We start from the raw sequence: 27,346 nt of genomic DNA on the forward strand, positions 1-27,346 counted from the left end.
TGAGATGCACTAATCCAAGGGCCCCTAACCTTTTTGAGCCTTTGGAATTTTATCACAGTGGTGGTGGGTGCAACTGCAAAATGGCTGCTGGAGGTAGAGCCAGCCACAGTTCAGAAAGTAAGGTTGTGCATAACACTGCTAGAAAGTCTTCAACATTTCAGGTAGATGCTCTGTTTAACAGGATGCCTTTTTAAATGAACATTTTATTTAAAAATATTTTCTTACATACACACAAAGTAAGTATACATATTGAGCTAATTAGAAACCCTCATTTGGCAGTATCTTCCTTAATTTTTCAGGCATCTATACTAGCTGTTGCCTTTACGAGAGCTGGGCAGAAGCCACACCTGCCCCCATTCCCACTTTCTAAAAACATTTGGTAGGTGCCCGGAAAAGTGTCGGTGGACGTTATTTATTTATTTATTTATTTATTTATTTATTTATTTATTTATTTATTTATTTATTTATTTATTTATTTATTTATTTATTTAATCGTATTTCTAGACTGCCCTCCCCATCAGACGGGCTCAGGGCGGTTTAACAACAGTTTAAAACAATAAAAACATTATAAAAACATTAAAACATCATATCAAACAATTAAAATTGGCGGGTATAAAATATTTAAATACAGCACCATGCTGGGGGCTCCTGCCCTAATCTTTACTGATATGTCAGCTCATACAGAAAGAAGGAGAGGTGGCCTTTGGCTATGTGTCAGTCAAAAAACTAATGTCAAAAAACTAATTGCAGCATTTTGCTGCAATTTTTTTTAAAAAAAATTAATCATCTTGGTATACAGTCTGTTTTTAATTACTGTTATAACTACTGTGAATTCCATTGGAATTGAATTAATAAGCTAGCTGTCGGTGGCCCTCAGAGATAATGAATATATCAGCTCTGACCTTTTAAGAAGTTAGCATTTTTTCTGTATTCCCTTCCTATAGTTAGTTACTGTTTATAAAGGATTTTAATTACTTATTTGCTCTTCCACTACTTCTGTGTAACATTTTGATGTATTAAATGGGCTTTTATTTATTCTGTAGCTGGCATTTTTGATATGCTTTGTTAATACACTTGTTGTTTGTATTGGCTTTATAATTAATTTTTAATGGTTTAATATTCTTGTGAACTGCCTTATAATTGTTTTAGATGAGAGTCCAGTGTATAAAGCATCGTATCAAAAGCTGTTTCAAAAGCTTTGCGTTGTGACTCAGCAGTGCTAAAGATTTGTCACTAGGTGGCAGGATGCATCTAGCTTTAGAGCAAAAAGCAATTTGAAATGTATCTTGAATTCATGAAGCCTTCCTTGTTTCCATTTATAAATGCTGCTCTAGCCATATAACTTGTTTTTAAAGTATACAATTCATGTAGAAAGTACATGAAAATTCTAAATGCCAGCTTGTAAGTGGCCCTCATAGGTAGTGAGCAGATCTTCCCGTTTCTGACTCTGAAAGGGGGGGGGGTTGTGTGTGAAGATGCCTGGTAGTGTTGACCGGTAATGTTGAGTATTTTTTTGAAGTTGGTTCTCATGAGGTCTGACTGTTCTGAGCCCAGGTGTCGTGTGGGTAGTAACTGACGGAGAACAATGTCCAGCCAGTGGAGTATCATTGCTGGGATCTACAGATTTTGCTTGAGTGGGTAGGTGGTTGCTTCCCAATAGCCCGCGACCGCGAGAAGTTCCATATTGGAAAGAAGATATTTTGCACCACCTACCCATTGCAGAATAAGTTAGGGGAAGGGGACAACAGAGAAAGTAAGACACACACCAAGGAAAATAGTGTCACATCATGCTTAATATAGCAGTGTTTAATATGAAACTTAATAAAGCTTACAGCATCTGATTTGGCTCTTTTGTCGATATCTGTTTAGATTATAAATTGTCTTAAATTAAGTTTAACAGTAATACTGAGCCAGTAACACTGAGCCTTTTCTTACTTACATTGTAGTGAGCAAGTCAACTATATTAAGTAGGATAAAAAGTAGCCATAGTTCATTGTTATTAGTTTAGACAACCACTGGATGTCACTGTTTCTCTATATAATTGCAGTTGCTTTTTTATCTGGTGTCTAACTCATGCTGTTTGATAATCTAACTAGAGACAGCAGTAGGTGATAGCAATCAGTAGAGAAAATAGTCTTTTTGGAAATATGTGCTTTATTTATATAGAAAAGGGGGAGGGAATGAAGGGGATTAGTTGTCTCATGGAGACACCAGACATTTTAAAAGATGGACAAGCCCAGAGAGCTGGAATGTCCAAAGAGAATTTCGACTATTGGTGGCTGTCTTGGAATTTTAGGCTTTTCAGTTGAAAGTACAAGGCACACTGTTTGTTTATTTTACAAAATTTATATCCTGCCTTTCTGCCACCATTTGGCTAACAAATTAAAAACATGCATACTAAAATCACGTCTTAAAAATGATTAAAACCACATCATTAAAACAAAACCAGAACTAAAATACACATATGAAAACATAAAAAACCAACAGTTAAACCATTGGGCAGGAAGAAGGGAACATCACCACCACCACCCAAAAAAGTCTTTACCCACTGACGGAAGATAGCAATGGAATGGGGCGGACCAGTCTGCCTTGTGGGGAGAGTTCCAAAGTTTTGGTGCCGCTACTGAGACTGGCCTCTCCTGGGTTGCCACCTCCTAATCTTGCAATGCAGGAGCACCCAAAGCAGGGCCTCTGAAGGTGACTGCAGTGGTTAAGTAGGTTCATAAGGGAGGTGGCCCTTCAAATATGTTGGACGCAAGCCATATAGACCTTTAAAGGTCAGCAGCAGCACCTTGAGTTGTGCCAGGAAACAGATTGGGAGCCACTGTAGACGGGCCAAGACTGGAGTGACATGGTTCCTATGACCCACTCTAGTCAACATCCTGGCTGTTGAAAGAAAGCTGTTGACTTTTGTTTTAAAGATAGCAGATGAAGGCAACGTGTATGTTCTCCATGTCTTTATACATGTAAAACACTATGTTTGTAATGCATTAAATCGTTTGGGAGATAAATATTATGGGCTGAATCCAAAAATACTATTTAGGCTAGCAGAACCGTGCATCCATTAGCATAGATGTGGCAACTTTTGCTTATTTCCCACTCTCAGTGCACACTTGCATTTCACCTCCCCCTGCTGTTAGGATTCCGTTACTCTTGAAGTAGGATTTGGGGTTTCCTAGAGGGTTGCAGTAGCAGAGGGTTGACAGAAAAGTCCGATAAATTGGCCCCAACTAGAGATGTACCAGAAATTTTGAAGCCATTAAGTTTTTTTCCTGGAAAAAAATGGACTCTTGGGGAAAGACTAAAAATATATGTAATGCTTTGTTTCCTATCATACCTAAATATTTTATTGCATTAACAACATAAAATACATGATTTATAACACAGTGGGTTTTTAAAAATAAAATTGCACTGTTTGGCATATTTATGAGTAATTCTGATAGGATTGAACTGTCAGAATCCTACTCTAGTCTGTTCAGTGGGACTACTGCATAGTGCGTGCATAGGAGAGCCAGTTTGGTGTAGTGGTTAAGAGCACGAGATTCTAATCTGGAGAGCCGGATTTGATTCCCCACTCCTCCACTTGAAACAAGCTGGGTGACCTTGGGTCAGGCACAGCTCTCTGGTGCTCTCTCAGCCCCACCCACCTCACAGGGTGTTTTGTTGTGGGGATAATAATCAACCTATATTATACCTGATACTTTCACAGTCACAAACTGCTACATCCTGTACTACTTTAGTAAACGTGTCTTAGTTTTTGCCATCTGAAAAGTAGGAAAAATAAAAGTTGTCATTAGAAAACAAATTTTATATTGAACAAAATAAAATATTTGGAACAGTTGTATATATTCATAGAAAGTTCTTAGAACTGGTGTAACTCTGTTTAGGATTGCACAGTAAGAGTAGTAGTATATTTGGATCTCAAGTTAATTTGTGTAACATTAAAAACAATGAAGTCTTTAACAATGTATTATCAAATATGTTACACTGTATTAATTGTTGCCAAAAATAATTCGCATCTAAACAAAGGATATGTCCTTGAAAATGTGTATATATCAACAGTATGCATAGGAATTATAATTATCTAATGCTATTACAGATTGCCTTATAAAAATTTTGAGCATGTCAAACCTTGTTTTTTGAAAAACGTTTCGGAAGAGCCTGAAACTCAAGAAACCACAGTTCTACAGTCTATTTAAGTTTCTATTCCAACATCATATTTTTAGATTCTCTCTCACAGATTACATATATGCCAGCAAGCTGTTAATGGGAATTTCATTGACTTTTTTTAAAAAATAGAAAAATGCAAAAAAAAAAAACCCAGTGCCTTTTTTATAGCGATAATATGCAAAACATATCAGAAAACTTATTTGTAATTGCTGTGGTGTTATTTTTGGACATAGAACTAAAAATCCAAGTTAATAGATCTAGATGGTTTGGTTCATCACAGTCGGTTTGGAGAACATGTGTGTCTGGTCCCATATACTATGCAAAAAGCTGAAATATAGCACCATTACCTTTTACAGGTGCAAGTACTGGCATTATGATGAAAACCTGCTCACATCCAGTGTTATCATTGTCTTCCATAATGAAGGATGGTCCACACTTATGAGGACAGTTCACAGTGTCATTAAAAGAACACCAAGGAAATACCTGGCTGAAATTGTTCTAATTGATGATTTCAGCAATAAAGGTAAATGTATTTAATATGAATAATTGAGTTTCTAGCATATTTTTCATGTAAATTGACTAGTGTGATTGGTTAGTATTTTGAAAACTTGAATGAATTAACAGTTTGTCATATTAAAAATCATTAGGATGTTAATTTTCCTAGAAAATTGTCATCTGGAAAAGCAGTCAACGAGTATTGAATGAAGAAGCATGAAATGCTGTCAGAGTTGACAAATGTCTGACTCTTTATTCTTTTAAATTGAGGTTTTGTTGCCATATTAGACTGTTCTTCATTTCCAAAGAGTACTGATAATTTTGCAGCTTGTTGAGTTCTCATGTTTAAAATCAAGACTACTCTTATCCAGAGAGAACACAAAGGTCCCCTTGCAACCCCATTGTAATAGTAATTGAATCATAGCAGTTCTCATGCCAAATGCATATTCACACAACACTTTCCTGTGTCCAAATCAGGCATATAAGGCAAAATGTAGGAAGCCATACTTGTGCTTCTATAGCTCCTTCATCAGTCAGTTATGGATTTTTATTGTTTCTGAGTATAGTGTGAAATATCCACTACTGTTAGCACTAAAGGTACCACTCTACACACTTTCATAATCAAACTAGTTATGTGGCTGGGAGAGCATGAGCATGAGAAATTTGAATTGGAGGAGTTTCTGTCTTAAACAGAAAAGTGTAGGCATGTCGCATAGTGGTTAAGTGGCTGGGCTGCAAATCCACAGTCTGCTGGTTCGACTCCAACTACTGCCATGAGCTCTGCAGGCGGCCTTAGGTAAGCCATTCCTTAATACCAGCTCCCCAGCTGTATTGTGGGGATAATAATGACACTGACTTTGATCACCGCTCTGCGTGGGGCACTAGTCTGTCCAGAAAGGTGATATATAAGCACACTATTATTATTATTACTGTCATTATTAATGCTTAAGTCTAGATTTTAAATATTCAGGCTTTTACTGAGTGCTGAGACCAGTTTGTAGAGGAATAGAGGAGCAAATTCCAAAACTTAAAGCCAATTGTACCATAAAAGTTGGTGTGGACAGAATCTCCATAAACTGGATATTATGCTGTTGCTATCTTTTTGGCCATCACATTTTGCTGTCTATTTTTGTTTTATTTTAGAGAAACAATTTTGTAAGTTTTATTTTAGACAATGTTTCAAAAGACAAGACAAAGCTGCAGTGGCCTGTATTGTAAGAAATAAAAATTGCACAAAAAAATCTTAATAGCAGCATAATGTGTCATTAAATGTAGCATGGAGGAAGAGCACCTGGGAGAGTGACTGCAATAAAACTGTGCCCATTCACCTGAAAGATAACGTAGATACTCCAAAATAACCCAGCCAGTATGGATAAAGGATACATTTCTAATGCAGGTGCACGAGAAGAAGCAGACTACTAGACACAAATATATTGTAAGCAATGCCAGCCAATACTGTATTTTGTATTGCATTTGGAAGGGAGAGCTCTAGTAATTCATCCTCCAAGCTTAACTTTCTGAATATGTCTGTGAATTTTCAGGGCAGAGTATAACAGTTGGGTTCTTAAACCTTTATGCATTTTTGTACTAGCTTTCGACTGTGTAATACTGAGAAACTGCTCACCTACAGCAGCCATTTCGCACCAAACCTGATTCTGGTAGACACAGACATTAATAAAGTCTCTTGAGTGTTTTCTTGAAGGTCCTTCTGAATCTTCTTTGCATCCACATCTGCCTTTCAATTCAGACATTACTAAGATTTATTGTGGGAAGTGAATGCTTCATCTCCTGTACCACCTCCTGGATTTTGTTGCCTATAAATGTTGACATTTTATTATGTGAGTTAAAAGTCTTGATTATATTTATTTTTGGCATTCCGGAGCAGCTGTGAATTTGTCACTTTCCTGCAGTCAGCAAGGACCGTAGCTCACAGTGTAAGGTGCACGTAGAAAAAACTGAGCTCTTACTACATAAAGGCAACTTCTGTTACATTTTCATACTCATGGTTTAAAGCTATGTGGAGGAGGTGGCTGGAAAGTGACTGAATACTTGTTCCTTTCTATTGTTGAAAGGGTCAGGTGCAAGCATGAGACATGTGTCTCGCCAGTCACATTCTCAGGTCTGACCTTTCCAATATTGTAAAGACACACGTCTTTTGTATTTCCCAACATGGCTTTTACAAATGCAAGTAATGTGGAAGTGGCTATTAAGTTAGCTTGCAGTTGTCATCATCTAATAAATCAAGCAGTGATTATTTGAGATCCTCGGCATCTGCAACGTCTCCATATTTAGACAACTTATATTTAGTTTGTACTGTAAGCACAAAACTAAATAATTTATAACATATATGAAAACTTCTTTTTTATTATTTGATAGCACACTTAAAAGAGAGACTAGAGGATTATGTTAAGCAGTGGAATGGCCTTGTAAAGATTTTTCGAAATGAAAGGAGAGAAGGTTTAATTCAAGCTAGAAGCATTGGAGCCCAGAAGGCTAAACTTGGACAGGTAGAAAATGTTTGCTAAATAAAAACCCTTGTTTCTCTACAGTATGAATTTTGCTTTGAACAGATCTTAAACCTATTGATTATTTCAACAACTGTTCTTTACATTGCACAATAGTATATGTTTTTTTTAAAGAAAGTGATAAACTAATATTAGCATAAAATGAAAAACACTCAAATAAATCTATTTGTGTTCTGTGTAAGATAATCTCATCTGAGTTAAAATTTCCTTTCCTCTTTGTTTTTTAAAGGTTTTGATTTACCTTGATGCCCACTGTGAGGTGTCAGTAAACTGGTATGCACCACTAATAGCTCCTATATCTGAAGACAGGTAATAATATTCTGCTTATTGTGGGCTTGCAAGTCACTTTTTATTTGCATATAGAGATATTGGGAAAGTTAAAGTGGTGTATTCTTTAGCTTCAATGCAGACCGAAAACAAAACAATGGGACAAATTGAGGCTTTCTTTTTTCCAATCTAAAAAGATGTCCATCACTCCTCTCCCTTCTCCTTACAGGAGGTGTAGACAAACATTGCTCTTAGATTGTACAATAATATATTTGCAAAAATATGAAACCTAGAATTATAGAATCACAGGGTTGGAAGGGACCTCTAGGGTCATCTAGTCCTGCAAAATGCAGGAAATTCCCAAATACCTCCCCCCACCCCACCCCACCACACACAGTGACCCTTACTCCATGCCCAGAAAATGGCAAAACTCCATCAGGATCCCTAGCCAAACTGGCATGGGGGAAATTGCTACCTGACTCAAGGTTGTGATTGTCTTTATCCTGGGCATATAAGAAGAGCCCACAAGAACTAAACACTGATGTAACCCTTCTTGCCCTGTGTCTTATATCATTCCCTGTGGACAATGTGTCATCGGGGGGGGGGGGGAGCTATGAAAAAAGAGGTAGACTGATTTATGGTCAGTCCTGCTTTTGCCATAAATATGTTTTGATTAGTTTAAATTCAAGTTCAAGTTAGCCTTTATTGGCACATAGCAGCAATTCAAGTTATCCACTTACAAAAAAGAAACAACAAGGTTAAAAGTTTAAATTCATTATGCACACATGTTTACAACCCCCCCTCCTTCTGTAAGAACCATAGCACATTTTTGTAGTGTGTTGTTCTAATTAGAATAAAGTGTAACAGTTAGCAGCTGACTGATTGGATTAGACAGTTAAATCTTGTCTCTTCCCCTCCCATAAATGTTTCAGAACTACATGCACTGTGCCTCTAATAGATTACATAGATGGGAATGACTATTCCATTGAACCACAGCAAGGTGGGGATGAAGATGGCTTTGCCAGAGGGGCCTGGGACTGGAGCTTGCTGTGGAAACGCATTCCATTAAGCCACAAGGAAAAGGCAAAAAGGAAATATAAAACTGAGCCATATCGGTAAAGAATGCTGTTTTCCTTCTGTTGTTTCTACAAGCCATGCTTATCTAAATCCTTTCATTTTTTCCCCTTTCTTTTCCATGAACCATGATTCGTTTAAATGTGCCATGTACCTGCTCTCATCCTCACCGCCACCATAATCCTGCAGAACCACATGCACTGTGCCGCTTATAGATGTCATAGATGGCAACACTTATAACATTGTACCCCAAGGGGGTGGTGACGAAGATGGGTTTGCTAGAGGAGCATGGGATTGGAGTATGCTCTGGAAGAGGGTGCCCTTGACCAAACGTGAGAAGGCAATGAGAAAGACAAAAACTGAGCCGTATCGGTAATCACTAAACCACTTACCCATTTCTCCTTTTCTTAAGGATGTACTGAACTATTAAATACTTGCATGAACTCTGCAGATTTTTAAGCCAGTGCTAATAGAAGCAGACACTCAGCTGAGAGGCGTCATTCTTTTCACTGATAGTCAAGCTCTTCTATTGTAGCCATTTTAACTTCTTTTGTGCCTCTCTGCCATGTACTTAGTCAGCACTTTAAGCATACTGTGGGATGGATGTTAGAATGTTAAACAAAATATGTGAGCTGCTATTATGCCTTCCAGTATAGTTTCAGAAATTGTTTAGCATGCTTTCTATGAATCATATACTCCAACAGTGCAATCCTGTGCGGAGTTACTCCAGTCTTTGCCCACTGATCTCCGTGCATGCACACAGCTCTTGCTAACTGGAGGAGTGAGTTCTAGAAGGTATTGTTTTTTTTCCTGTGCAGCCAGCTGGTTTAATAAATTAAACTATAAAATAGCTGGAGATTTAGTGAAATAAAATGCATAATCTAGAAATCTGTTAACTGAACACGCTCATCACTTCTCTTTGGGAAATATTCTCAGTTTTTTCCATCCCATTTTCTTCATGAGTGATTTATTCTTAACAAAGTGTGTTTGCCTAGAAAACACTGAGGGATTTTTTGTTCTCTCACTCCCTAAACTAGCAAAGCTGTGGTTCTGCTTTAATTCAGTTACATTTCATTAACCTTGCAAACAGAATTACTTTAAATTAAAGTAAATGTATTATTCGAATGTGAGCTTCTGAGCTTCTGGATATTCCTTTTTCGTTTATCCTAACTTTTTGGTGTAATCACTATTCCAGGAATAAAATTTCTCAGGAATATTCCAAATATTCCTGAGAAATTATGAAGCTTTAGATTATTTCAGTCTCTGAAGATAAAAATGCTGTGCCCGTTATAGAATTAAATGTACTGTTAACATTCATACACTATTATTAATAAATGTAATAAATTATGAAACTGTAACGGGGGGAAATCAACAATACATACATGGCAATATGTATCCTGCATGTTGAAATCTGACTTTCTGTGAATCTTAGTTTCCACTTCTTAAAACAGAATTTCTAGCCCTCAGGATTGTGGAGAAAGAGTGTGAAAATGTGTTGCTACTGTCCAATAAACTTCTGCCTAAATTTAACCAAATACGACTGCTATGAGAACCAAAAATAATGTATAAAACAAGGAGTCTACGTCAATGTAAAATCAAAAAGAGTCCAGTAGCACCTTTAAGACTAACCAATTTTATTGTAGCATAAGCTTTCGAGAATCAAGTTCTCTTCATCAGATGCCTGATCAAAACTGGGCAGATACAGAAGAGGAGGGGAGAAGGGAGAGAGAGAGGAAAGAAGGGGACATATATCACAAAGAGACAGAATGCAATTAGCGTGGAGGCAATCAAAACATTCCTTTGCTTGGAAATGTAAACATCTCCTTTTGGTGTGCAGTCAGTTTGCCGTATTAGTTTGTAGCAGTGAAAGTATCCAATTCCTATGTAGTATAAGCCTTCGATAACCACAGCTCTCCCTGCCAGCTGCATCTGACAAAGAGAACGGTGGTCCCCGAAAGCCCACACCAGGCGTCACTGGGCTCCCCCAGATCACGCCTCTGTAAAGAGAATCTGTTACCTGTGATAATGTGATAACCATTCATAGTCTCTATTCAGTCCCAGCTTGACAGAGTCAAATTTGCATATGAATTCCAATTCAGCAGCCTCCCGTTGGAGGCTTTGTGATATATGTCCCCTTCTTTCCTCTCTCTCTCCCTTCTCCCCTCCTCTTCTGTATCTGCCCAGTTTTGATCAGGCATCTGATGAAGAGAACTTGATTCTCGAAAGCTTATGCTAACAATAAAATTGGTTAGTCTTAAAGGTGCTACTGGACTCTTTTTGATTTTGCTACTACAGACTAACACGGCTAACTCCTCTGGATCTACGTCAATGTAGATTATTTTAATAGAAACTAGATTTCTAGTAAAAATTAGAATTCATGATGAATTTGGACTTTCTTAGCTCTTTTTATGTGGTTATAGCTAAGTTTGGAAAGGCCCGTTTCAACATAAAAGACTGTTCTAAGAGGCTGATTTTTCTGTCAGCATGATATAGCACATTGTATGCTCATGTTTTGTAGTTATCTTGATGGTAGGTATCTTCACACTGGCATCTCCATAAAGACACACACACACCTCTAAACTGCTTTGTAAACTAAGGGAAATGTACAAAAGTAGTTTATGGTTTTTAGAAAATAGGTTTGTGGTAATGTGAATACCTTCAAGTTAACTCTGTGAACGGTTCATATCTCTGACGCATACACGAGTATAGTCTTAACTGCAAAATAATAAAATGCCTAATGGTCTGTAGATTGAGTTCTTAAGACATAAAAAACTACTTTGTGTCTTTTTCATTAATTCCTTTTAACCAAGTACACTTACCTGAAACTATTACTAACATATCCATGTAGCAGGGGGGTTATCCCAAGATGGGTTATGCACACCTGCCTGCTGTACCTGGGACATCTGGTACTTCCAGTTGCAGCATAACTAAAACAATGCCAGTCGTTAGCAGTCGTAGGAATAAAACTGATAAAGTGCAAGGTTTGAGAGATGCCTTGCCTTGCTTACTTTTAGCCATGCTTAAATAGGCATGAGGCCTGGAGTTTGAATTTGGAGATAAAACATGTAATTGCATCTTTACATACCAACTTTCATTCTATCTTCCAGGTCGATGTTGCATTACATTATGTTGTACATCTTTCCTGGCCCCTTTGAATGTGTGAACACAAGTTGAGCTGGGATTCATCCTTGAAAATATTAATAACAGTTAAACTGTATGCCACTGTTTTCGACAGATCAGTGCGCACTCAGAGCAGAGAATCAAATCAGTGTTGTTATTCCCCACAAACACAGCTGGGAGCAGGGGCTGAGAGGACTGGCTTATCCAAGGCCACTTGGTGAATTTATGCCAGTAGTGAGATTCAAACCAACAAAATGCTTTATCACAGCCCAACTACTTAACCACTACACCACAATAGAATGTACACTCACCATCTTCCAGACCATTATCTCACTATTCAAGAGATTTGCCACATTAGAGACAAACACAATGGCTGAATTCCACAGAAACCTTGATTCATGTAACCAAATAAACTTGTGTTCTCATTTAGCCTTATACTGTTATGGTCCTGGCACACAGTTGCCCTAGTTGAACAACATATATAGGTAGATGCCAATGTGTGTATAGGGAGAGCAGGAACGAGCACCCTTCTCCCCATGCCCCTTCTTACATACGTATCATTTGAAAACAGCTACTATTAGCATAATATGAAAGATTTCTCCACAATCCTAAAGATGACAAACATGATACTGCCCCACCCTCATTTAAAGGAAACTGATATTCCAATCTTTTTATATAGCATTCCTGAACTATAAATACGGTACCTATTTTTTAGGGCCAGAGTATATGTGACACTTAGCAATGATGATTGTTTCCTACAAAAGTTTTTGTATTTTTAATGCAAAGCAGATCTGGAAGCTGCAGTGTAGAGGGGAAAGGTCTGCTAAAGAAGGGGGTGTCCTGCTCAAAGTCTCCCTCTCAAGTGGTTTTCCCACCTGTGCGGGAAAAAGATGTAGGGATCCCATATCACTTTCACCAGGGGTGGCATTAAAGGTTTATGAAAGGTTAAGAAGACACGACCACCACCCTACTGTTCTTCTGTTCTGTATTGCAGCCTCCAATTCTGCTTTGTCCAAAAATAACCCCCAAAACCCACAAAGAATTGTGTGTCATGTAGTTTTGGTTTCGTTGGATATCCAGTTATTTCAAAACTATAATCATTTTTTAAACATTTTATTTGAAATTAAACAACAACAACATACTATCTTACAATCAAGCCACATATAGTTGAACAAGTAATAAAACTAGTTTGATACAGGAAGAGAATCAAACAAATTAAAACAAAGATATACACATCACTAGATTTTTTTAAGAACTACAAAACAAAACCACCATAATTGGTTATTGCTTGTAATATTTTTGATTTGGGTTGCATGTTTATGCTTATCTACATATTCAAAGAACGGTAGCCATTTTTCCATAAACTTAGTACTTACAGGAAATCTTTCTGCTGTATAGAGATCATTATGGGTTTTTTCTAATATAAAATGGTTCCAGACTTTAAAACTATAATCATTATAGCCTATAATCAGAACTTCAAATTCAAACTGTTGCTAGAGTCTTTGTTTTTAACCACCAACAAAGCTTTATAATTTCTTTTCAATCTAAGACAATAGCATAGGCATTTCTTTTTCATATCCATGCCATATGAACTGTTGTCTACATTTTCTCTCTCCTAGATCCCCTGCAATGGCTGGTGGATTATTTGCCATTGAACGTGACTTCTTTTTTGAACTAGGTCTCTATGATCCAGGTCTACAAATCTGGGGTGGTGAAAACTTTGAAATATCATACAAGGTAAGCAGCAGTACCTAACTAAAAATAAGCATCTTCATTCCCTCCAAATAATGAATGGAATGGTTGTTGTGGGTTTTCCGGGCTGTATTGCCGTGGTCTTGGCATTGTAGTTCCTGACGTTTCGCCAGCAGCTGTGGCTGGCATCTTCAGAGGTGTAGCACCAAAAGACAGAGATCTCTGTCTTTTGGTGCTACACCTCTGAAGATGCCAGCCACAGCTGCTGGCGAAACGTCAGGAACTACAATGCCAAGACCACGGCAATACAGCCCGGAAAACCCCCAACAACCATCGTTCTCCGGCCGTGAAAGCCTTCGACAATACATCGAATGAATGGAATATTAATTACATGTCTGCTTTCAGCATAGTTCTTACATGTGTCTTGATTGGTCGAGGGTTCAAGTCCAGTAGCGAATACTGACCTTGTCCCCTTCAGCTCACTTCTAGCTAGTGCTATATAGACAGCTACACTATCCTGCCTTCCAGTATTTTAAAGCTGAAGCTTTATTTTCTGTGTGGATGTTTGTTTTCCTTTGGTTGGATCCAAATGTTTCCAGGGGTGCAAGAACTTCCAGAGCACAACGCCCCCCCCCCCGCCCCAGCAGACACAAATACCCCCAAATCCTGAACCTGGAGAAACAGGAAATGGTAGTCTGGATCCAAGCTCTTACACAGTTCTCTGAGGAACCTCGATGCCACATTCTCATCTTTCCTTTGAACTTAAAGCAGAGAGTCAAGAACGCTAGAGGTCCCCTATGTTTAACCTTTTAGGAGACTCAGAGCTTCTCTGTTGACTTAAGATGGGTCACTATGGTGAATTCGAGAGGAATCTGTTGTAGTAAACTGCAAAAAGTAGTTTTGTGGCACCTTTAAAGCAGAGGGCCCCAACATGGTGCAGTGCCCACCAAGTGTTTTTAGAAAGTAGGGTGGGGCTAACTGGGGCTTTCTGATGCTTATGTGAAGTATTTTTCCTATGTAAATAGCAGGGTGATATGCTGAAGACACCACGGGAGACTTCCTTCTGATAAAACACGATAGATCAGCATGACTAAAACACTTACTGCACCTAACTAGAACTTCTTCTGAAGTAAAAAAATTCCAATTTGAATATATTTTCATAATTCAAGTAGAAGTTGATAATAACAAATTTTATACATTCCTCTTCCTCAGAGATTGCTCTAATGAAATCACCTTCAAAATAGCTAAATTCTGTGCTGCGGCTTGGTTAATAAGAAAGCAGACACTCAAAACCTTTTATTAGTCGTTATGTATTACTAAAATTACCCTGGCTGGGATAGCCCAGGTGACACTGATCTCATCAGATCTCAGAAGTTAAGCAGGGTCAGACTTGATTAGTAATTGGATGGGAAACCTCCAACAAAGACCAGGGTTGCAGAGACAGGCAATGGCAAACCACCTCTGTTAGTCTTTTGCCATGAAAACTCTACCAGGGGTCACTCACCGTAAGTCAACTCTGACTTGAGGGCACTCTCTACCACCATGACTGAAGTTAGAGCATAATGAGACTGTAAATATTTATTGTTTGTATATAGATGTAGTATTTGTATGTAGACAGTACTGTCCAGCTGATACTGGCTGGTCTTTGATTGTAATGAAGGGTAATTATAACATCACTGCATCAAATTTTGATAACTTTTCAAAATCTGGCCAGAATCTCCCTTACGGTGCATCACATGTGCAGTGAGTTCTCACAAGCACATCAGCATCAACTGTCATTGTTACAAGAAATAGCACAGACTGAAAATGTCTGGGCTCATGAGAGCTTATCTATAACAGATAAGAAGCCAGGAGAAGCATTTTTATTGCTTTTGCTAGAGCATATTAGGTGCTAGCAAAATGAAGATGGATATGGTCAGATTAAAGTTTCTTACCTAGCTCAACATGTATGTTTATTTTATGAGTAAGCAAGAAAATATTTTAAATATTAAAGCTTCCTGTTAAACAGAGCTTCTGTCTGAAATGCATCTGACGAAGAGAACTGTGATTCTTGAAAGCTTATGCTACAATAAAGTTGGTTAGTCTTAAAGCTGCTACTGGACTCTTTTTGATTTTGCTACTACAGACTAACATGGCTAACTCCTCTGCATCTATGTCTGAAATGCTGAAGCGTTATGTTAGGCATACCCTCGCTCCATGGCATTTTGTGGTTGCACCCCTCAACTGCCAGCAGAATTCCAAATGTACCCATGGACTCAAAAAGTTCAGGGACCCCTGCCTTAAAGGCTAACAGATTTACTGTAGCATAATCACTTTATACAGTTGCAGATTAATAATATAGACTAATCTGGACTTCCACTTGTAATTTTTCCCCCTAAAACCAAAACTTAAGCAAGACTGGCTAAATGATTTTGTAATTTAGATGGCTATTGCAGATTAGATTGTTCCAGAACTGATTTAGAGGGTCAACCGTACATGCATTCTATCACATGATAATGAAATTATATTATAGTATATATTGGCAATCCTGGATCTGTGTTCCTAGTCTTGAACAAAATTCAGACTGATTCCTAGTCCCAGGCAGGGGTCATTTCGTAGAAAAAGAGCTGCAGGAACTCATTTGCATAACTCATTTGCATAACTCATTAGCATATGCCACACCCCTGGCATCACCTATCCTGGCTGTTTTGGACCCAATCCTGGCCATTCAGGGCTAGATTGGGCCCCAAGTGGCAAAAAGGAGCTGAAAATGGCCAAAATGGTCAGGATCAGGCCGCTGTTGAGCAGGAGAGTGATCCACCACCCAATCCTGGCCATTTGGGGACCAATCCTGGCTGTTTTGGGACCAATCCTGGCCATTTTGTGCCCAAATTGGGCCCCAAATGGCTGAAAGGAGCCCAAAATGGCCAAGATCGGGTCCGAAATGCCCGGGATTTGGCTGCTGCCAGACAGGGGAGTGTTCCCCCACCTGGCAGTGGCCCAGTCAGGGCCGTTTTGGCCCCAATTGGGGACGAAAGTGCCCGATCCAGGCTGAAATGGGCCCAAAATGTCTCAAAACAGCAGTTTGGGGCCCATTTTGGCCTGGATCAGGCCCAAAATGGCCCAGATCAGGTCGGTGCCGGGTGGGGGGGAGGGACACCCCACCCAGCACCAACCTAATCCAGGCAGTTTTGGCCCCGATCCATTTTGTGCCATTTAGGGCCCATTTCAACCTGGATTGGGTGGTTTCATCCTGAATTGGTGCCAAAACGGCCCTGATCAGGCCACTGCCAGGTGGGGGGAACACTCCCCTATCTGGCAGCAGCTGAATCCAGGCCATTTTGGGCCCGTTTTGACCCTGATCGGGGCCAAAATGTCCAGGATTGGGTCGGTGCCGGGCAAAGGAGGCTTCCCCCACCAGGCACCGACCCAATCTGGGCCATTTTGGCCCCCATCCAGGTCGAAATGGGCCCAGAATGGCCAAAAATCAGGTGGGCAGGGCCACCAGACACATGACCTCTTTGGAGAACTGCCGGACCAGTGTTCCGGCACATTCCTGCTCAAAATGTGCCCTGGTCCCAGGTACAAGTAAAATGTTTTAATACTTTGTGATAGGGAAAGCAGGTTTCAGGTTGAGAGATCAAAACTGAGTTCATTTCAAGTTAAAAGGTTCACAAATCCCACTCAAAAATGTAGAACTTATAGTTAAAAATTCCTCAGTATGCTGAAATGAGCAATTATTTAATATTTCAGTTTGTCTTAATGGACTCAGAAAAGGAATGCAGATTCAGGAAGAGGCACTAAAGATCACACTGCAAATTTACGATGGTTAATGGAATGTACCAGGGAATTTCAGAAGAAAATTATCCTGTATTTTATAGATTACAGCAAAGCTTTTGACTGTGTGGATCATAAAAAGCTATGGAGAAGTGTAAATAGAAATGGGGGTGTCACACAAGATCTGATTGTTTTGATGTGTAACCTGTACTCTGGACAAGAGGCTACTGTCAGGACAGAATATGGGGAAACAATGGTTTCCAGTGGGCAAAGGTGTCAGACAAGGATGTATATTATCTCCCTACCAGTTCAACCTCCATGCAGAGCATATCATAAGAAAAGCTGTATTAGATATAGAAGAAGGTGGAGTGAAAATTGGTGGAAAGAACATTAACAATTTGAGATATGCAGATGATACCACGTTACTGGCAGAAAATAGGCTGATTCCACACACGTTGGATAATGCACTTTCAATGCACTTTATCAATCGTTTGAGGTGGATTTTTTGTTCCGCGCACAAAAAAATCCGTTCCAAATGATCTATAAAGAGGATTGGAAGTGCATTATCCAACGTGTGCGGAATCACTCATAGTGAAGATTTGAAATGACTACTGATGAAGGAGAAAGCGCCAAAGCAGGATTACATCTGAACATCAAGAAGACAAAAGTAATGACTGCTGAGGAATTGCACAATTTTTAAAGTTGACAATGAGGAAACTGAAATTGTTCAAGAAGGAGACTACAACCAAGAAATCAGAACAAGATTGAGACTTGGAAGAGCTGCTATGAGGGAACTATAAACGATCCTTAAAGATGTCTCTTTGGGGACCAAGGTCAAGATAATCCAAACTATGATAAACCATTACCATGTATGGATGTGAAAGTTGGACAGTGAAAAAGGTGACAGGAAGAAAAATTATTCGTTTGAAATGTATAGTAGTTGCTAATACAAACTAACTGTTGTACAGCTCAAAACTTACCACTATGCTTTGACATTCCAAACTCTGTTTATGAATGTTTAATCTGTTTTTTTCCAATATGCAGATTTGGCAGTGTGGAGGAAAGCTGCTGTTTGTCCCTTGTTCGCGTGTTGGACACATTTATCGGCTCCAGGGATGGCAAGGGAATCCCCCTCCAGCATATGTTGGATCCTCTCCTACTCTAAAAGTGAGACCTGTGTTATTAAAACACCACTCTCGTCAACCTCTGAATTCAGAGTTTCAAGTTGCAATCCTATGTCCACTTACTCAACAGTAAAGCCTATTCAATTCAGTAGGTCTTATTTCCAAATAAATGTGCATAGGATTGGATTTTCAGACTAATTAAAACACACAACTCTCTCTAACGCTCTCACACACTTATTTACCATCGTACTTTTAATTAAAAATACCAAAATGAGAATGCTGCTTTAACAGCTCTTGAAAATAGTATTTTTAATTAAAAATGCCAAAATGGGAATGCTGCTTAATAGCTCTTGAAAAAATTTCTTTTGGCTGACTGGGGTTAAAACTAAAACAAAGCACATTCCTAAAATGAGGGTGGGGGGAATAAAGTTGTTCAGGTAAGAGCGGGTTTTTTTCCCTCGTATAAAATATATGGTATATTATAATCCCTTCTTTTTTTTTGTTTGTTGAAAAAACAGAATTATGTCAGAGTTGTGGAGGTCTGGTGGGATGATTACAAAGATTACTTCTATGCTAGTCGTCCTGAGACAAAAGCACTAGCTTATGGTGATATATCTGAACTGAAGAAATTTCGTGAAGATCATCAGTGTAAAAGTTTTAAATGGTTCATGGAAGAAATAGCTTATGATATCACATCACACTACCCTTTACCACCTAAAAATGTGGAGTGGGGAGAGGTAAGTCCTTTTAAAAACAGTACAAATTACTCTGGGGGAATTAGGGCTAAGCTACACAATATGTTTGATCATGAGTAGATCCTCCTGACCCAATTCACTTTCTTCATAGCCACATGGCGTATGTGGGGAATTTACATACCGAAGTGGGCTCAGAGCCTAATTTGGATTGGGACTACAGTGCCATTTCAGTGGCCTGAGCGCAAGGTAGAAACAAAGGGCCATAAGAGATCTTTGACAGTATTGCAAGACACCAGTACAAGCTTAGAAGAAATTTTGAGAATCTGAATAAAGTGGAAACAAAAATGAGAAAAATGCCACAAGCAGGTGTTCCTAAGAATTAGCAGATTCAAATAGTCAATACCCAACGCAAGAAGACCCATTAAAAGAAGCCAAGCATTCATGCACTGTGTATCATATTCAGCTTGCATGGGAGAAGCAAGAGGCCAGTAAGGTGAAACGAGGGCTAAACCTACCTATTCATTAAAGTCAGGGATTCCCAGGATCAGGGTCCAGATTTCCAGCAGCCAATACTACAAAAAGGTAATTCTGAAAGGAAAGAGAGGCAATAAATGTGCTTGAAGACAGAATAAGAAGCTTCAAAGCACCCAACTCTCTTTTCCTAACCTGAAGGAGCGACACAGAACAGCCATTGAGAGGTTTCCAGAGCAATCATAAAGAGAGTCACACAGCCTTCGAAGCCTATTGACTCCAGTTAGTTTAGAAGGGTTGTAATTTTGCTTAGAATTGCACTCAGTCCTACTAGTTGGAGAAATTCTAACTTAATATCAACGATTTACCTCTGTACTCTAATATTTGGCTTGCTTGTTTTAAGTTTCCAAACTGTCCCTCACCCAAACATTTTTGTTGCTGCAAATGTATATAAGCCTTTGCTGATCACAGCAAATATTATGGGGTGTCACTAAGCAAAAAAACAAGCCATCAGAAGTCTACAGTTAAAATACGAGCGGTGCTGAAGAAATTAATTTGGGTGCCAAAGAGATGGGAGCTTAAAGGACTTTAAGAACCATTAGTCATGATTCATCACATTTGGTGTCAAGCAAAAAAAGTCGAAAGGTGAAGTACACAGAGCACAAAATGCCTAGTTTACAGAATAGGAATAGATTTGAATTTTCAACGTAGGCAAGAAGCACAAGTGCATACATAGCTGGCATATTTTTAAATCTAAAAGGTATGGTCAAATCCACCGAACAGTTCAACGATACGCTTATAACAACCAACAAGCATACACAATAAATCATCTTAAATAGAAGCAATCTGCCAAAAGGGGTCAGGGAATTACCTTCTCTGTGTGGCTGCTGCTCTTTCAGTGCATGTATGAAAATGCCTGCCTGGAGATGACTCACTTGGAATAAGTTCCCTTTTCTTTCCTTGCAAAGATACAAGACTGTATTGTAGTGATTGTACATCATGCGCCAAGTGCCTTCTATAAAAACGTCTTGGGTGGAGCCATCGTGCTGCGGCATGTTTGAAACATCTCTAACCTTATCGTTATTTTGCTTTTATTTCTGTTCCAGCTTTCCCATGGCCCTGGATATTTAAAAAAAATAACAAATGATAGTCTGTTGCAAAGAATGTTAGACCATTTTCATTTCATTGTTAAAAGAATTCTGGAATATAAATTTTGTTCAATAAAGACTTTTGCATTTTCTCGTGGCAAGCTATGAACACAGGGCTCTCTAGCAGAGACCTTTCTCCTGTTTTCTGTTTTTCTCTCCAGTTTTGCTTACATCCATTTTTAGAGTACTCTGAAAAGGTTGACCTTGACATGAATTTATTCAGGAGGAATTGCTTTTCTTGTATCTTTTAATAGTTCCTTGATAGTCTGTATGGCTCCAGTACACTAAATTGATGTCTTTATTGAATCTTTGTTGATTTAGCAATTACATGTTACTTAAGAGTATTTGTATCTTTCTGTTTTACAATATTAGGTACAATATAAACAATATATATTTATATTCCAGATTAGAGGCTTTGAAACTGCTTACTGCATAGACAGCATGGGGCACACGAATGGAGGTTTTGTGGAGCTTGGACCATGCCATAGAATGGGAGGAAACCAAGTAAGGCAATTAAATAAAAGATGTTTAACAGTACAATCCTAAGCAGAGTTGCTCCAGTCTAAGCCCATTGATTTCAATGGGTTTAGACTGGTGTAACTCTATTTAGGATTAGACTGTTAGATTAGGAATGATGCCAAAACTCTATTTTAGAGCATTTATACCCTACATTTCTATTAAATTCACTCATGGATTAACTTTTGTCCTTAGTTGATATATTCTGCACCAAACCCAAAGCACATTATTTCTGCTGATGTTTAATTTTAAATTCAAAAGTTCAGTAGGAGAAACAGATCAGTTGGCAGTGGAATGAGAACCCAATTTTCCAAGTCAATAGTGCAGTTTTGGATCTAAGTGCCTACAAAAGCAGGCATGCAATGCATGTGTGGTAATGCCTTTTGTGGTACCTAGTAGGTCACATGAGAGGATACCTTCACGGGCCTGTATCTCCTTGGGCCACTCTGAACTTTAGATGGATTTACTAGTTGGAAGGGTTGTCCTACATGCTTATCTGGAGAGAGCTGTTAGGTTCTCACTTCATGTTTTTCCTCTGTTGTTAAGTTGCTCTGCTCTTGTATTATGACTGGAGGGGGGCTTCTCCTTCTCTCCCAACCTTTGGTTCTTTCGTTAGCCACCACCACTCAAACTGAAAAGGTTTAGCCCCTCACCAGCCATTTGGGAAGCTGATGAACCTTTATGCACGTGCAAAGTCTAGCAAATGGCTGAGGAGGAGGCCTACAGGTGAGAAACATCCATTTATCCCTCACAGGATGTTAGTTATAACCAGGGCTCGTTTCGAGGGGGAACGCACAGGAACGCAGTTCCGGCAGTTCCCCAAAGAGGTCACATGTCAGGTGGCCCTGCCCACCTGACTCTCGGCCATTTTGGGCCCATTTCATCCTGGATTGGGGCCAAAATGGCCCGGATCGGGCCTCTGACGGGTAGTCTCCTGTTCAGCAACGGCCCGATCCTGACCATTTTGGGCTCTTTTTCAGCCATTTTCAGCCCCTTTTTGCCATTTTGGGCCCAATTTCGGCCCTGAATGGCCAGGATTGGGTCCAAAACAGCCAGGATAGGTGATGTCAGAGGGTGTGGCATATGCAAATCAGTTGTGCTAATGACACATTTCTGGTGATGGTAAGGGGCATGGCATATGCTAATGAGTTATGCTGATGAGTTCCTTCAACTCTTTTTCTACGAAATGACCCCTGGTTATAACAAATATCCCAGAGAAGCGTAGTTAGAGCAAATGGTGTACTGCCGTGCCAGGCATGTATTGCACCTTTCTTCCTGAAAAGAGTTTATTTTCCCAGGCTGGATTTGAAAGGTGAATTATAGGCCAGTTTGATATCTAAATGGTCTGCAGGTATGTCCTTATCATAACAGTTTGGTCTTGATTCCCTGTTGAGTTGTGTTGTGAGGTAGTTGTTAGGTTTCTGGATCCAGAAGTCTGTTGACACAAGGCATTTTTTTCTGGAGAAACAGGACTGTACTTCATGTTATAGGAAGTGATGAAATGAAGGGGTGAAAGTCCCTGTAAGACTGACAAAACATCTGAACTAAAAGAAACGGGAAACAAGGCAGGAGCAAGATAAATTGCTTTCATTTTGGGAGGAAAGGCTTTGACAGACAATTTGATTTAAAGGGAAAGGTATACTCTAGGCGTAATAGCATTTAATCATTTATGAATTTTAAAATAACAGTAGGGTGGATTTTTACTTGTTAATACATAGCCTTTATTATTATAAAATATTTCATTATTTGAATTTTTTTTCTGTTAGCTGTTCAGAATCAATGAAGCAAATCAGCTCATGCAGTATGACCAGTGCTTGACAAAAGGACCAGATGGATCAAAAGTCATGATCACACACTGCAATCTAAACGAATACAAGGAGTGGCAGTACTTCAAGGTATCTAGTGGGCTGACAGTGGCCTGAATCTTCATCTTCATTTTTGAAAGGGGGGATGGAGGGAGAATCTGTATCTCTAGCTATCTTATTAGTGAGCAAGAAGTAGTTTTGAGGAGATCTGCAAGGCTCTTAAAAAGAAGGCTGTCACGATAAGGTGAAATTTTATTTTAGGCAAAATGTAGGAATCGGATGGATGTCGCAGAAACTATGTTGGAAAGGGGGGACTGAGTGAGACAGACGAAAGCCTAGGTGTATTGATGAGAAAAGAAATGCATGCACAGAGTGTACTTCTCTTACAACCAAGTACATATAGCTTTGTCCCTATTCTAAGACAAAGAGGTCTGACTGTCTGGCCCCTGTGATGGCTGAGGAATTCCAGGTCCTTAGTAAGTCCTTGGGAGCTGGTGTCAGACTTCTGATTCGCAGTTTCATGCCAGATTCTCCTTTGGAAGTTGTTACTGGAGAATAATACCTTTTAGATCAGGAACAGAGTGTGCTTGTTTGCTTGCAGCATGACAGCTAAGACACTCAAGAATCCCTTAGTGTTCATAAGCCTTTTTTTTTTCTTGAACATACTTTAATAGCAACTAAGAAATTTGGGATTAGCACTATATTCATGTGTTATACCCCACTTTTCTCTGTAGTGGAAACCGAAAACTCCTAACAACATCGTTCTCTTCTCCTCTGCTCTAACCTCTTAAACAGCAGCGCTGAGAGGGAGGTTAGGCTGAAAGAGGGTGGGGTGCTCAAGCTCCCAGTGAACTTCTGTAGCAAAGTGGGAGTTCATACCTAGTTCTCGCAGATCTTAGTCTGACACTCTAGCCATTACACCACACTGATTCTCAAGATCCAAAGAGTTGCTTCAGCTCAGACAAGGACCTATCACTAGCCCAGTGGAATTCTTAACATTTTTAAACAGCACAGTGGAATGTAATATCACAGACTGCTGCTGAAACTCCTCTCAAGTTCCTTCCCAGTAGCAGGAGAGCGCAATCATCCCACTCGCCCCTGCGTAATTTTTAAAGCCTTGGGACTCCCAAAACTAGTTTTCACTGTTCTTGGATCCTGGCCTAGATTTCTAAATTAGTAAAGTTAGTGTGGTTCCATGAGACAAATAAAATTAACAATTTTCTGTTTGGAAATAACATTTTTTGCTTGGATTTTGTTTTCCAGAATCTACATAGATTTGCCCATATTCCTTCAGGGAAATGTTTGGACCGTTCAGAGGTTCTTCACCAAGTGTTTATCTCAGACTGTGACTCTAGCAAGCCAACACAAAAATGGGAAATGAACAATATCCTTAGTGTGTAGACTAAACAGCCTTGAAACCTACCTACTGACAAATTTAATTCATATAGGACTGAAGATAGCCTGAAAATTGCTGCAACTATTAACTTTGTACAGCTGCAAGCCCAGAACCTCTTGATCTGGATGAAGGACATAGATGGACTGTGATAGATTTATCATCTGCAGTTAATGTTTACAAAACTGCTCTTACCTTAAACTTTATAGATGTTTACATCCTTATTTGTGTGCGTTTCGTTTTAAGATGTTTTAAATAGGCGATAATTTTCATGTGCTTTTGACTATGTTTCCATTTTTACTGGAACAAAGTTAAAAGCATCTGCTTAGATCTGAAAAAAACGTGTAGCTGCTTCTGCTTGTTGAAGGGGGCTTTTCTTCTACTCCTTCGGGCAGCATCTCCCTGTGCCTCCCCCAAAGCCCCTCATGAAGGCTGAAGGAATGTCAGGGGTCTGAGGGGCTGTGGCCAGAGGAAAGTTAGCAACACATACGCCTCCCTTGTGCATGCAGATGTGCCTTATGCTCGTGCACAGGTGAAGGATTCGGATTCGAGCAATCTTGTCTTCTTTGGGATTACACTCAGGGGTCTGCAGGCAGTTTTTTTTTAACACACTCACACTTGAAAAAGGTTGGAGTAACCAGATTTTGTTATAACGTGGTAATTATCAACCTGTTGTACATTATTTTGATTTTACATATTACCAAGCACTGCCACAGGTTTTTAGCCAGGGTGGCCTTCTTTCACAGTCATGCTGCTTTTTTGAAAGGTGAATTTTCAACATATTTAGTGCCTCTTTAATTTTTCTCTGTATTTTTCACAAGAAAAGCTTTTTGTTTTATAGTATGGGTATGTCGAGGTGTCTGCTTTCTGAACAGGGATGAGTTGGTACTACCCACATTACTCTTAGAGAAAAAAATGCCATGTTGTCTAGTGTACTTGCTTATTCCATATTGATGAAGTAACCAGCTGAGGCACAAGTCTTACTAGCCTGGTACAGATGACCCATCTGTGCGCTGACTGATCATGTGGTGGGGAAGAGCAGGCACAAGAGTGCTGGATCTGCCTTTGCGCCATCACTGGGCGGTCAGCATAGTGCGAATGCATGGTGGGAAGTGTTCTCACGTATGCTCCCTCCCCATGATCAGCATCATCTGTGCAGGACTACTATGAATGCTGCCTGAGGGACCCAAAACAGTGATCCAGTAACTTCATCAGGACCTTTAAAGAAGGTTGTATGCTAGGTAGCACTTAAGTCCATGAACCACTTGCGTGAAATAGCATTAAAGCAGCTTAAGTCTTCTGATTTGCAATATCAAGCTGGAACTGAAACTTAGCACTATGTGATGCATTCAGTGGAAGTGAGCACTCCAAATTACAATTAAAACTTACAAGCACTAACTTCCCTGCTGTATCAAAGCCTTACAAATCTTCTGTATGTGTCAGAAATGAAATACATCGACATCTGCGCAACACAGAAGAATAAAATTGATCTAACTCTTCACTTTTCTTGTGATAAAGGGAAGCTGGTTGAAGAAGTGAAACATTTTTGTTTCACAATTATTTTGCAAGCAGGCAGTATGCAAAGGGGATGGATGCATCTGGCTAGAGCATCATGTAGATAAGATACGGGCAGATGGCGGGGTGAGGGAGCTAGAGTCATTATTTTTTACAGAAGTCTTCAGAGATTCTTCCTCCCTCCCTTCTTTGAAAGATTTACAAGGACGTTTTTGACACTGGGATTCATTGTAACACTTCTCCAGTGTTATGACTTCAAATTTCATAATTGTGCTATAGTCTGGACAGAAGAACGGATATCAAGAAGTTCACAGACTAAGGAATGGTTCCTAAAAGTCTGTGCTGAACATTTTTGCTTTTAAAGTAATCTTAAATTTTGATTTCAAAAAATGTGAAAAGTCAAGCCCTACTTCAAGACTTAAGAGATCTTGTGCAGATTTCCGTCAGTTTAAGCGTGCTCTATTGGACTGTGGCACGTATCTGCAGTTCTACACAAATAGTCCCACTGAGATCAATTGGATTGCTGTGCATATGACTCAACATAGTATTTCAGATCAAATTGCTAAATTATTTGACAAGTATACTTTGGATTCAGTAGCATAACTCTTAGAATGGAAGTCAAGAATTCCTGAAAAGATGTAATGGGAATTTTTCCATTATAAGCGCTCCCCACCACCTTCAATTGCAGTTCAAAGTAGCTCATAACATTTTAATGAACACAGAATTTTGGCCTTACAAAGGTCAGGTATGTGTGGCCTAGGATCTTTTGTGGCTTGAGTCTTTTCTGGCTTCCTTTTAAAAAGGTGTGAATAATTAAATTAGGAAATAAAGGAGAAATAAACTGGAATAAAGGATGATAAGGGTGTGGGTACATTCATTATTTGTGTATATGAACATTGATTCATTTTCTTTGTTGACTGGAGGTTAATTTAATCGCATTACTATGCATAATTGAAAGAGATTGCACATAGATTGTGCACATGTGTGTTAAAGGGGTATTGTGTGCAATGTCATTAAAATCCAATACTTTATGTGAATATGGATCTGTATTTTTAAATTCCAAATCTTACAAGACAACATAAACTGTTACCCTAATGACTTTTCCTACTGTAACCTGCTTTTAAAAAGTAGTTCCCATATCCTTGCTTTGTAAGTTGATCACTATGCATTTCTACACATTTTATAAATTTGATTTATGCAGATTTTGATACACTGTATGTTTCTGTAAAGATTGTATAAATCTTCAAAGTTTTTATTAGGGAAAAATCTGGGTATCCTATGTATATCTTAATTCTGGGTTGCTTGTCTTTTTAGGTGAGGAAAATAAATATTTTAACTTGTGGGTTTATTATATATTTGCACCAAAACCTGATTTTAAAAAAAATCTAGGCATGTTCCTATTGAATCATGGAGTCTTTACAAAACTCTTTATGCATGTGTGAATGTTTAAGTAAAATAATGCTTTATTTTTTTGTTAAATTACTCTTGATCTGATGACAATGATCTTAAGTTTTACAAAACAATCAAAAGAAAAATTCCTTTGCACTGGAATCAACTTGCAGACATATGTATGTAGAAAC

General features: G+C 39.0%; 1 protein-coding gene across 2 annotated transcripts in view; it reads left to right on the top strand.

The window, feature by feature from the left end:
- GALNT7 (polypeptide N-acetylgalactosaminyltransferase 7) overlaps positions 1-27,117 on the top strand; it is a 65,924-nt gene extending 38,807 nt beyond the window's left edge. The window contains exons 3-12 of one of the 2 annotated variants that reach the window (XM_054989731.1): positions 4,527-4,693; positions 7,042-7,172; positions 7,420-7,499; positions 8,390-8,572; positions 13,271-13,388; positions 18,144-18,266; positions 18,742-18,960; positions 20,943-21,041; positions 22,820-22,948; positions 24,122-27,117. In XM_054989731.1, coding sequence (XP_054845706.1) covers positions 4,527-4,693; positions 7,042-7,172; positions 7,420-7,499; positions 8,390-8,572; positions 13,271-13,388; positions 18,144-18,266; positions 18,742-18,960; positions 20,943-21,041; positions 22,820-22,948; positions 24,122-24,259 — 1,387 coding nt within the window. In that variant the 3' untranslated portion in view covers positions 24,260-27,117. Of the gene's footprint in view, positions 1-4,526; positions 4,694-7,041; positions 7,173-7,419; positions 7,500-8,389; positions 8,573-8,720; positions 8,904-13,270; positions 13,389-18,143; positions 18,267-18,741; positions 18,961-20,942; positions 21,042-22,819; positions 22,949-24,121 lie in introns of both variants that reach the window. The other variant, XM_054989730.1, reaches the window with a different exon arrangement.
- Positions 27,118-27,346: the final 229 nt, after the last annotated feature.

The sequence above is a fragment of the Eublepharis macularius genome, chromosome 10 (assembly GCF_028583425.1).
Source record: "Eublepharis macularius isolate TG4126 chromosome 10, MPM_Emac_v1.0, whole genome shotgun sequence".
Taxonomy (NCBI): Eukaryota; Metazoa; Chordata; class Lepidosauria; order Squamata; family Eublepharidae; genus Eublepharis; species Eublepharis macularius.